This window comes from Orbicella franksi, chromosome 8 (assembly GCF_964199315.1).
Source record: "Orbicella franksi chromosome 8, jaOrbFran1.1, whole genome shotgun sequence".
NCBI lineage: Eukaryota > Metazoa > Cnidaria > Anthozoa > Scleractinia > Merulinidae > Orbicella > Orbicella franksi.
This window is the reverse complement of record NC_138152.1, coordinates 9,555,141-9,567,604: the sequence shown is the minus strand read 5'-3', so window position 1 is coordinate 9,567,604 and position 12,464 is coordinate 9,555,141. Positions and strand designations below refer to the sequence as shown.

The 12,464-nt window shown below is 39.0% G+C and overlaps 1 protein-coding gene across 1 annotated transcript; it reads left to right on the top strand.

Annotated features, from left to right (window-relative positions):
- Positions 1 to 720: 720 nt before the first annotated feature.
- LOC145495334 (extracellular calcium-sensing receptor-like) lies at positions 721 to 12,346 on the top strand. Its single transcript, XM_081474926.1, has 4 exons — positions 721 to 759; positions 3,973 to 4,119; positions 7,258 to 8,937; positions 10,586 to 12,346. The coding sequence occupies exons 3-4, from the start codon at positions 7,392 to 7,394 to the stop codon at positions 11,839 to 11,841; spliced, it is 2,802 nt and encodes a 933-aa protein (XP_081331052.1). The 5' UTR covers positions 721 to 759; positions 3,973 to 4,119; positions 7,258 to 7,391; the 3' UTR covers positions 11,842 to 12,346.
- The last annotated feature ends 118 nt before the right edge of the window (positions 12,347 to 12,464 follow it).

Below are 12,464 nucleotides of genomic sequence, written 5' to 3'. Positions count from 1 at the left end.
CGCCGGACTGTTTCATTTAACAATCACCTTAAAGTTAAAAATAAACTCAAGCCAAGCCCCTCCCTCAGGAATTGTGGTTCCATTAAGATATTTCAAAATTTCCAACGAGCACTCCTGTAAGTGTCAGATGGTAGTTCCCTGTTTTGATGTCTGACTATTACAGACAATGTTTTCCACAAACTGAATTGAACGACGGATGTCAAGCTATGAAATTTGAAATCCAGTTTTGGCCATCTGTTCTAATTAATCGATTCGTCTGACCTTTTTTTGTTGTTTGTTCTGTTGCGTGTTATTATTCGATTTGAACACAAAATCCTCTAAAACAACATAATCACTGAGGCTCCTTAAAAAATAGCTAATACAAGTAAAGAGTTCACTTTCTTTCGAGTAACCATTTTACTTTTCAGATGTAGGAAGGATGTTCACTTACAAGTCCTTCAACACTTCTCCCTTTTTTTGAAGCGTATAGGAAGTTGGTGTCGTCATTTGTCTCTTTTAATGGGTTTTCCACAACTGATGGCTTTGTCAAGAAACAAAAACAACACAGGGGTCTTATCAAGCATAGATAATGTTTTCACAAGAAACAAAACGACATATTTGCCATCTTGATCTGAGACTTCCTTGTCGCTGCTCAGTAGGTGATGTAGAGGTTTGGAGCCTGTGTATTTTCAGTCTTACGAACAAGAGTTTCAGTTTTACACAGCTCGAAAACGGTACAAGCGAGAGTGTAAAATTCGCTCTTCAGCTCAACACTAGCAGGTATTTTGCGTGTTTGCATATTTTGCTGGCATTTTAACTTCGTCACAGCATGAGGCTACCAAATTGGAAAATGCATGCATATTTTGAAACACGTATTAGTCCAGAAAACTCCTTTCTTAAAGTTAAAGTCAAACTGAGTTAGAATTTCCTTTGAGTTTGGAGTAAAATCCAACTTAAAAACAACACTTTCAGTTGAATTTTCGTCCAAAACATTAGTAAGTGGCCGAACTAAAGAAAGCTAGATAAAAGCTGAAGCCACCCTGCAATGAATATTTATCCCTTGTTCTGAAAGTGCTTGCTTACCGTGCTGTGCTATGGTTTAAAATTCATCACTGAATTCAGTGCTTACGAACAAAATCTAACTGAATCAAACTCCAAATAGCTTAAAGTACACGCCCGGTGAGGAAAGTGTCCCAGAACACCTTACTAGCTAGCTTTCTACCATCAGTAAGAATAAACTAACTTGGCAAACACTTCTTCCAAATATATATTTTCTTAGCTTATAGTAAACAAAAATTTCCATTTTGATCCTGATTTTAGACAATAAGACCATTTTAATAGCTTGGAGTGGATCGAAATCAGATTAGGGTGGTTGCTGGTTCAGCTTGTTCGGCATTTATCTGAAGAGATTTTACGTCTGAATATTAGGGATGTACATTTTCTAAACATAATGATTTGGAACTCGACACAAGCAGTTAAGTCTTTAATGAACATTTAGTATCACCCAGCTAGTAGACTAATGCACATCCTGCATTTTAATTGGCTACGCTACTAGAGGACTATTAGTAATAGTCCTCGAGTGGCGAAATTGGCGCAATCGAGCGTGACGCTTTCTTTCGTTTTATTCCCAGATAAATATTTCTTCAACTCGCATTTGCTAACTTTATTATTGCCTTTTCTGTCCGACTAGTTAGGTGATACTAAAACAATTGAACCCTTCACCTTCAAGGACCACGGGTCTAATTGTTAAATATTTCCCAATTTTCAAAACTGCACACGTTGCGAAAAAGATTTGAAGAATAATAAACACAATAGCCTCCATTTGGGGCGAAATATGCTGGGATATTTGTCCTTGGACATTATTTGTTCCTCGAAGCTCGCAGTTTACCTCCAGCTACGCTCTCAGAAAACTGTTCGCTTCTCGGAACAGATAATGTCCGCGGACAAATATCCTAGCATATTTTCGCGCCAGATGAAGGCTATTGTTTATTTATACTACGCTCTACAAATAAATCAACCGTACGCGTGATTTTTTGGCCATGGGCGTTTTTCATTTTTATTTTAGTTTAGTTTTCTATATTTTGGGGGCATTTTTAATAAAAGAATTATGCCACCTGCGCTTGTTGGATAAGAGGTGATTATAGCAAACTCGGTGCTCTTATCCAACGGGTGCTCGTAGAATAATTGTTAATACCATGCTCTACAAATATAGTAAGCGTCAGCGTAAGTTTTTTGGGCGTTTTTAATAGTTAACTATAATCATCGCATGTCCAACAAATGCGAGTGGAATAATTGCTCAATATTCAAGAAAGTTTATCATCACAGACCTTTTATCTGAAATTTAGGGGACTTATTCCGGGATGTGGAGCTGTAATCTTCTATAGAAAATTCTAAACTTTGAAATAATTCTCCTTTGGACCACAACTCAAAAACTGTCAAGCTTTTCAAGCGGCTGCTAATCAAGAGGCTGTCCTACTTGTCAAGTATTGCATTGCATCACGTGACTGAATAGCAACCAGCTAACTCACTGGCGTAGAAAGGATTTTTCAAGGGGGGGGGAGTGGTGGGTCACACTGTGTCAAAGTGAGGGTACTCACCACATTGTCATGTCGTTTACGCCACCTGTTGTAGGTTGTTTGCTTAAAAAAGGCTTACAAAAGGGGGGGAGGGTTACGAGCACCCCAGCACCCCCCTGGCTATGCCTCTGTAACTGTTCTGTGTTAGCAACTGCTTTTGGCAAAACTTTATATTTCCCTGACATTTTGATTGACAATGCACGTGACGTAACAACTATCAAAAGGCTTTACACCCGACATGGCCCATATCCCAGAATACAACAGAAAGTGCCTGATTATTTTCTAGACTAAATTTCCTTTTCCAAATAACCAATCACGAGCGATTATCGGAGGCCAAGATGTTTTGTAAGACCTGTCTTATAATTTATTTTGACATGAGCACACAAGGAAGTGAAACGTGAGACCCAAGAAAATGCTCGTCCAAGTTACAAAAACAACAGACAATGTCAACAGTTTTATAACTTGTTTAATCATATTTTCGAAAGGTCCGAAAGTGATTGGTTCCAAGCGCGCCCTATTTTTATCAAATTGGAATGCATGCAGATAAGGCGTCCAAAAAAAACGAAGTGTTCTTTACAGAAAATTCGCTTGCCGTGCACCTGAATGGGTTCCCTCTTATGACGGAATATCCCATGTTTGTATTCCCAAGTTTGTATTTCCAAACAAAACATTTTTAACACTGTCCCTTTCTACAGCAAATTCTGTCTGGAAGAGATGATTAACTGTTAACTTCGTTTCCTTCAATTCTACCTGTAATCGTAATTGTATGATTCCAATTTTTTCCAATTTTAATTTGTTAATCACTCGTGCGATTACAGACTGCACTGGACGCCATTCGTTCAAATAACCATTCTTTGGTGATAAACAGAAATTGCAAACACGCATGGTCAGAGCGTTTTGCGGTTAATTAAATTCCAAACGATATCTTATTACTAACTAATATGTTATCTAAAGAAGACGATGTAATTAAATTTTCGAACAGGCAATTTTAACATTCACCGTCGAATTTGGTCTTCAGCCGATCACTCAAGGTATGTTGCCTTAAAGAACTCGTAGAAAAATGTGCTACTGTGGTGTAAAAACGAAATTCCTGAAAATTGACTCTGACACGACATTTAAACATAATCGACACACCAGTAAACATAACTTATTAGAACTTGAAAATTCATCTCCCTCCGGCATGACAGCAGGTCTCACTGTTTGCTAGCTTGTATATATTTAACGTGCTCGAATATTGAAGAGCTAATCTCCAAACATGGAATTACCCGATCCTTTTAACCTCAGTCTTTTAACACATTCTGCATTTGCACAACTTTCGATCAGTACCTACCTGCTTCTTCGTCAATATTGCCGTGGAACGATTTTCACTTGATCAAAGCGCAATTTTACTCCTTATAAAAGCTTTTTGTCGTTTCAGGTAAATTGGTATTTGAACAGAGCAAGAGTTCCGTGAGAACCCTCAAGCTGTAAAAATAATCGTGCAATGATTGGAAAACCAGAAACGATTTACTCGTCCGACAATCTTCAGACGGCAAACTGAAACATTTACCAAAAGCAAGATAAGGTAAGCTACCAAGTTCAAAATGTAAACTCTCCTTACAGATTGTCAGACATTTCTTTCCAAAGCTAGTTGGGAGAATTTGGCAGGACATCAAGATAATCCTGCCTTGTTGTTGACGATTTTGTTCCCTCGCTAGACAGTTCAACGAAGGTTCAACAGCGTTCAATATTGAACACTTCAAATAATATGTTAGCCTTTTTTCTTCGATGTTCTTCTAGTTCATCCGACACAGAGATAAAGACGAGGAGAAAATTAAATGTATTTAGCATTTCCTTTAATTTCACAAAAGGCCTGCCCGATAAGTTATCGATCTTCCGTCGAATTGGAAAACTAAATATGAAAACATCAACTCAATAACTTCAGTGTTAATTTAATTCGAATTCGGTAAAACGCGAAAACGATTCCCTCGTATCGAAGATATCATTCAAGATTTTTTAATTTTTCGTACGAAGATTCGTATGAAAGCTGCGAGGTTATAATTCACGTAAAACCAACAATTAAACTGGTTCATTCATAATTTAATTACGTCTACAAAAGAAACAGCGTTAGCCATTTGAGCTTAGTCAGATCCCGCCGTTTGGACGCCATATTGAATGGAGAGCAAGCCAGGTTGCCAAGTTGCACTTTCTCGCTTACGATAAGACTTACGGAGTTACTCTAAAAAATGGAGAACAGGTGGCTTTACCTCACTAACTGCTGATGAAAATCAACATCTTTTCTTTGAAACTTAAAATATGATTTAGTTACAATCAGTAAGTATGCCACAATGAATGGCGACCTTTTGGCCTCGCAGCACAGACTGTTTGACGCCTAGTAATAGCGCTTCACGCTGATTGTTTTTGTTAAAGTCTACTCCTTTTTGATGTCTGTTTTTGTATAGTTTATTTAATTACAGAGGACGGTTACCTGCATTGTTACCCTCTCTGAACAAGTGGAAGTTTAATTAAACCGGAAAGTGATCACCAAAGAAAACAGTTTGCAACAAAAGAAATGTTTAAATACTTTTTTCAATAAGTATGTTTTTTTTCTTCATCAAGACAAAATTTTAAAACTTGCGAATCAAAGAAAAAGATGTCCATTTAAGAAAACAGCTTGTGCTCAATAGAAATGATCAGACACTTTTTTAAACAGTGCTTTTTTGTCAAGACAAAATCTTAGCTGTGAACATGCTAAAAACATACAGAAGACTGAAATTTAGAATAATTTTTTTTTCTGCCCTTTGTCCCGGGAATGGAAATCACGATCAAAATGAATCAACTTGTCTCAACCAGAAATCACCCGACATTGACGGGGACAGTTTTACAACAAAAGATAGGAACATTTTAAAATTTAACATTTCAGCTCTTCCTCTCACAATTAAACGAAAACATGGAATAATTTACAAAAAAATATCTGCAAAACCCTATAAGTCTGTTACAACCTCTGCTTGTTGCTTTTGAGGGAGCAGGGTGGTGCAGAGGTGAGAGCGCTCGCCTCCCACCAATCAGTGAGGCCCGGGTTCGATTCCGGCCTGGGGCCCGTTTCTCGAAAGCCCCGGAACATTTTCGGGCCCGTAAAGCCATTTTTAGTTCATCTGTAGCTAAAAACGGAGAAGTGTATACGCCTGAAACTTCTTATGTGAAGAGAACCTCTGTTCATATTAAAAATCTGTGAATAAAACGGCTCTGTAATGGTAGGGTTCAAGATTTTGCCATGGCTCTCCGGGCCCGAAAAGTTTCCGGGGCTTTCGAAAAACGGGCCCCCGGTGCCATATATGGGTTGAATTTGTGGTTGGTTCTCGCCTTGCTCCGAGGCCGGTTTCCTTTCTCCACAAAAACCAACATCTCCAACTTCCAATTCGACCAAGACAGAGGACTCCCATGAAAACCAGCTAAGGCTGGCTAATATTGCGATCCAATTTTGCTATCTCTTAAGTTTTTGTTTTTCTGATTTACTTAAATATTATTGTTTTAAGTTATTTCTTTTTATTATAATTAGATTAGATTAGTGTGCTAGTGTAGTACTATATAAAATGTAATTAAGAATACTTTGTCCTTTAAGTAATCAGGTATTTTTTTTTAATTCTTCATCAAAAACAAAAACAGAATTAAGAATATTTCTTGGCTCAAATCATCGACTTACTTACAAAGAACGTTTGGTCTCAGTTCAAAGATGGACGTTTTTATACACAAAGAAGTGTGACGCAGAAGGGAGTTTTTCGGGTTGATGGTATAACACAAACAAATGTTAATTATTTCAAAGAAAAAGAACACTGTTACATAGTCTGCATACGGTTATACGGTCTCCGTAGCATGAAACGACTAGGAGTATCTCCACTTCCCCCTGGATGGGATGGGTCGGTACCCATTTGTACACCTGGGTGGAGAGAGGCACTGTGAGAGTAAAGTGTCTTGCCCAAGAACAAAACGCAATGTCCCCGGCCAGGGATCAAACCCGGACCGTTCGATCTGGAGACGAGCGCACTAACCACGAGGCCACTGCGCTGCCACGGACGTCTTCGCTTAAATCATCGACGTACTAAGTTGGACGTTACTACTTCCAAAAAAGTGTGACGCAGAAGGGATATTCGCGTGTTGACAGTATAACACAAGCATATGTCCAGTATTTCAAAAAAAAAAAATTCCTTTTACACAGAACACAGTTAAATTAGCATCGAAATTGGTAGATTGATTTGTTCCTGTTGTCTGCTATAGTTCTAAATGTACATACCATAGACGAAATTAGGCGGTACCTTTTGAGTAACATAAACCCAACTATATTTTTCTGTTTGAGTTAAAGCAACTGAGGTAAATAAGAAATGCTTTTAGTTGATACAGCTTACAAATAACCGAAAAGAAATGTACACAGATGGAGAAAAAAAATCTTTATTCGAATAAGTCATCCCGAAGTGCAGGTGAAGAGAAGTCGTTGAAAATAACTGTTTTTTTCATTTGCGAGTATTGTTTGTCATTATTTAGTTAAGGTTTAGCAGCGTACGACATCAAAATTATCTTTATCTTTTTAAGGGCTGGTCAAGTTCCATAGTTAAAACATAAGCATTGTTAATTTTTTTTTTTTTTTTGCTATGCAGTCTCCCATAGAGACGAAATAGAACTTTATTGTAGGATTCGATAATAGATTGACACGGACTTCTCATTGCAGATTGCACTTGTGCACTATCAGCGGCTGTTAGGATTCGCAAGATTACAAGGAGTTGTTAAGAGCTGTTCATAACCATGATTATAAAGACGACTAAAATGAATGAAGAATCGACAAGATAAGGCGGCCATGCAGTTATGATGGCATCTTCTCCTGAACTTCAAAGGAACTCTATAAAATTTCGCTGCTTTACAACTGTTTTAAGCTTGCTTGGGGTACATCTACTTATTTATGCCTCATGTGTGCAAAGTTCGAGTTTAAAATGGCCCAAAAGGACGCAAGATTTGAACGCCGATTACATCATCGGCGGATCTTTCCCCGTGTTTTTGAGCGAGAAGAACGCAACGAAATGTCAGAGCGATAACAAGCGATTTCAGTACTTCACATCTCTCCGCGGAAAGGCGGTCAGTTGCTATCGAATGAACGTTTTTGGATTGATGTGGGTTGAAGCCATGTTGTTTGCAATTGAGGAAATTAACAACAACACAAACATCCTGACGAATGTTACACTGGGATACGATATACGGGACAGCGCGAATGAAGTCCAGTTCGCTATGAGCAATGCATTGGACTTCTCTTCGACAGAGGCACGAGCGATGTATGAGGAAGACTTTGGCACCTACAGAACATGTGCAAATTCTTCCGTTGTCGCTGTAATTGGAGGAGCTGGTTCAAAAATATCGAAAGCGGCAGCCTATGTGTTAGGAGTGACGTCCATACCGCAGATCAGTTACTCTTCCACGAGTCCCTCACTTAGTGATAAGGCGAACTTTCCATCCTTTTTACGTACCATCCCTCCAGATTATGTCCAAGCACAAGTCATGGCAGACTTGGTGACTTTTTTCAACTGGAGTTATGTCTCGACAATATCGACTGACGAAGATTACGGGCGATTAGGCATTGAAGCATTTAAACGAGAAATAAAGACGAGAAATGTTTGTATTTCCGTCGATGAGCTTTTCCACCCCGACTACACGCTAGCCGAGACGAAGGATCAAATCGCGCGCATTGTTAGCGCGCTGAAAGAGGACAAACTCGCAAAGGTTGTTGTGCTCTTCTGCGAGATCCCAAACGCGCTTGCGTTCTTAGAAGAGGCAGAAAAACAAAACCTAGCGGGAAAAACCTGGATTGGGACAGATTCATGGGGTGATAAAAATTCAATCTTATCTTTCAAAGATTCAACAGTTGGTGGGATGTTAGGCATTGTGCCAAGCAAAGGGAACATTGAAAAATTTGAACAACATATGGCGCATTTAACACCTTTGAACACCGAACATAATCCTTGGTTTGAGGATTTCTGGCAAGGAACGTACGGATGCCGTAAAGAAAGAACAAAAAACAATTGCGAAGGAAGTTCATCCAAGAACAAGGAAGAAAATCAACAAAACTGCTCGCTGTATCGCGTCAGCTGCAATGGGTTTTCGAGCGGCACGCGACTGCCAAATGCTGCGAGATTGGAATTGAACAAAGCAGCGAATGTCATGGATGCAGTTTATTCCGTTGCTTTGGCGCTCGACGATGTAATCAAATGCGAAAACGGACGCGGTCTTCTTGAAAATGGGGCTTGTCCCAGCGTGAAAAATGGAGTGAAGCCGTCGGATATTTTGACTTATATCAAGAATTTGTCATTTACTGGTAAACTTGGTTTCCCAATTGTTTTTGACAAGTACGGCGATATCAAAGGTGTGTGAATTATTCCTTACTGTTTATTCAAAAATAATCAACATTTACAAGACCGTCTTTGAAAACGTTTCATCAGGAGAAAAAAAACTTGAATATTATTAGAAACGTTTTTAAGCGGCTTTTCGCTCGATAACTACTTGCTTAAACATGCCAGGAGCGAGCGAATGAGTTACTTTTAACAGCTTAAAAACGCCATGTTGTACAAATATTGCAAATTCTACTGATATTTAGGAGACATATAACCTCATTCCGAATCTCATTAAGGCTTCATTGTAACAATAGCCAAGAAGATAACAGAAAATTAAACTTAGCATTTTTAAGTCCAGTTTAATGAAACCAAGCAATAACTCTTTCTATTTGAAAATGAAATTCTCCAAACTGTTGAAGCTCAGACAAACACAATGGAGGTAGATTTAATTCCTTGAACCGCATCATATTACAATTTTCGTTCAAAAAAAAAAGGAAAACAAAATCGACACAACACAGCCGATCAACAAGATTTTATTCGACAAATTATCCTGCTATCGACTTTTTGATATTTTTTGCCTTTCTCTCAGACGACTGTATTATTTGTTAATCATGCCTGCCATTTTATCTCCTGTTTTCATTCTGTAAGGCGTATTTTTGACAAAAAATCTAACAAGAAACGAGAAGCAAACAATAATTTCCCCGTGCTTTAATTTTAACTTCTTCCCAAGTTCAAGGCCACATTAAAAGCGGGAAATCTCCACAACAGCGTTGGAGACCGGACGAATATATTGTTCAATTTAATTAAAACATAAAACTCTTCAATTCATGATATTAAATGGCCAACCATCAAGGGACAATTTTGTTCTTAACATTTCATAACCTTTTCTTCCAATACTTGAATACATTGTTCAAATTTAAGGATCGAATCCGCCCCTAGTTTAACACATGATAAGCGGAAAAGCCTCTTTAATTTTTCATTCAAAATAATAAAAACACTGTATACAAATTGATCAGATTAAATCCCACCTGGTGCTATTATTCAAATCAATTTGTGGCAGTCAAATTTTAAATCGTTATTAATAACTTTTTCTTTTGTTCTCCTCGTCTCACTTAAAACAAAGAAGCGTTATGAGAGCATAAATAATCAAGATAAAATCAATCATCGAACGCGAGAGTTGAAAATATAAATAGAACACAAAACCTGGAGAAAGAAAGATATGTCGGCAGTTATTTAAGAATATTTACCTTGGGGTCTCGGCTATTTTTAATCTTAAAAAACTGGATCATTGGATAATGCAAATCAAGAGTTTTCATTGGCTTAGCCATCATGGGTTCTGAGCCATTAGAACATGCTCCACCAATATGGCAAGTGTACGCGTTATTTTTGGGGCACTTTTATTTGTATTTTTGTTATCCATAATTTGGGGGCGTTTTTAATGACACAATTATTCCACTCGCGCTTGTTGGACATCAGATGATTGTAGCCAACTCGGCGTTACGCGACTCGTATCTATCATCTCACATCCAACGCGCGCTCGTGGAATAATTCTTAAATAGGAACAAACATATAAGAAATAAAGCGTTAGATGGGTATTGGATGCCAAATCATTTCCGTGGAATAAGATTTCAGGAATAAAAAACAAAACATCTCTGTTTCCATTTTCTCTATTTTCAACAGGTCACTACTTAGTAAAGAGTTTACAACCCGCTCCAGACTCCGCGCACGGCAAGACGTTCATCACGCTGGGGAGCTGGGACTGGGTCACGCGTAGACTCAATTTCCACAACACCACAAACATCATGTGGAACGGATGGAATCCCAGGGTGCCTCACTCTCGCTGCAGCTCTCCGTGTGAGCCTGGGCACTACAAAGTCCAAGGTGATTTGCCATGCTGTTGGAAGTGTGTTCAATGTCCGTTTGGAGCAATAACAAACAGGACGGGCCAATCAGAGTGTGATATTTGTCCCTTGGGATTTACCTCGGATGTAAATCACACGCGGTGCTTGGAGCTGCCGGAAGTGTACTTAGAATGGGATTCGAAAGCCGGAAGTGTGATTCTAGCTTTCTCTGCTCTCGGTTTCTTGAGTACAGCTTTCGCTCTTGGCGTGTTTTACAGATATCGGAATAGCGCTGTTGTTAAAGCTTCTACTCGCGAGTATTCGTTACTGATTTTACTTATGATAGCCTGCATGTTCCTGCTTCCTCTCTTACACCTAGGCAAGGTAACTGACATCGTTTGCAAGGCGCAGCCGTTCTGTTTCGCTTTTGTTATTACGTTCTGGGCCTCGCTGATGCTGACGAAAACCAGGCGTCTTTTGCTTATCTTTAAAAACAAGACACTTCCAGGAAAAGTTGGTTACGGTGTTCGCTTGCAGCTCTTAATTGCGGTCCTACTCACTTTAGCGATCATGGTAGCGATCATACCATGGATCTTGTCATTTCCGCCGGAAGTCACCATGCACTATTACGATACGCGCGTCAGTGTTGACTGCGGCGAGAAGGCGAACAAACTGCTCATGATCATACTGGCGTATGCCGCCGTGCTTGCTATACCGTCGACGTATCTCGCGTACAGAGCACGAAATTTGCCGGCAAATTTCAACGAGACGCGACTCATTGGTTTCACTATGTTTACCGTCTGTGTAATATGGATAATATTTGTTCCCTGTTACTATGACAGTGATGTAGAGAACAGAAGTATTGTTCTTTCATTTGCGCTCATCGTGACTGGCTTTACAATCCTCTTTTGCATGTTTTCCAGTCGACTGTGGATCATTTTCTTTCAGCCAGAAAAAAATAGAACCGAACTCGTTCGCGCCAGCATGTTCGACTACACAATGCGCGTGCGCAGGGGATCGAACGCTGCCACGAACCTTCGCCGAATGTCTGTTGTGACTGTAGGTACCTTTTCTGTACCATCAAAGAATCGTTGACAATTTCATCTCCATCTGAGCAAATCATAAAATAAATCCAGGTTTCATTCCCCAAAATGCTGAGATCAAGAAGAACTGATCATGAGCCTTTATACACTAGGGTTTCATCCACAGACTGAAAAGTTAGAACCACCTTGTACAGCATAATATAACAAACAGTTCTACATGAAAGTACTGCTCGATAGCTTTCATTTGAATGGTCACACACTAGGTTTCATCCACAGACTTGAAGTTATAGCAACCGTGTACAGCCTAATAAACAGTATCACGTGAAAGTACTGCTCAATAGCTTTCATTTGAATGGTCACACACTAGTGGTCCTTCCACAGACTTAAAAGTTAGAACCACCTCGTATAGGATAATAAACAGTACCACATGAAAGTACTGCTCAATAGCTTTTATTTGAATGGTCACACACTAGTGTTTCTTCCACAGACCATAGTCAGAGCCACATAAATCGTAGTTTGGCTCTGGAAGTAAACGATTAAACCCTCATATCATGATGTCAGACTATTTTTAATAACAATATACAAATATCAATTCCCAAATAAAAGAAAATTTGTAAGTTACACAATAAAACACAACGTAAACACATTTTGTTGTTTATTTTCTCTTTGGAACAA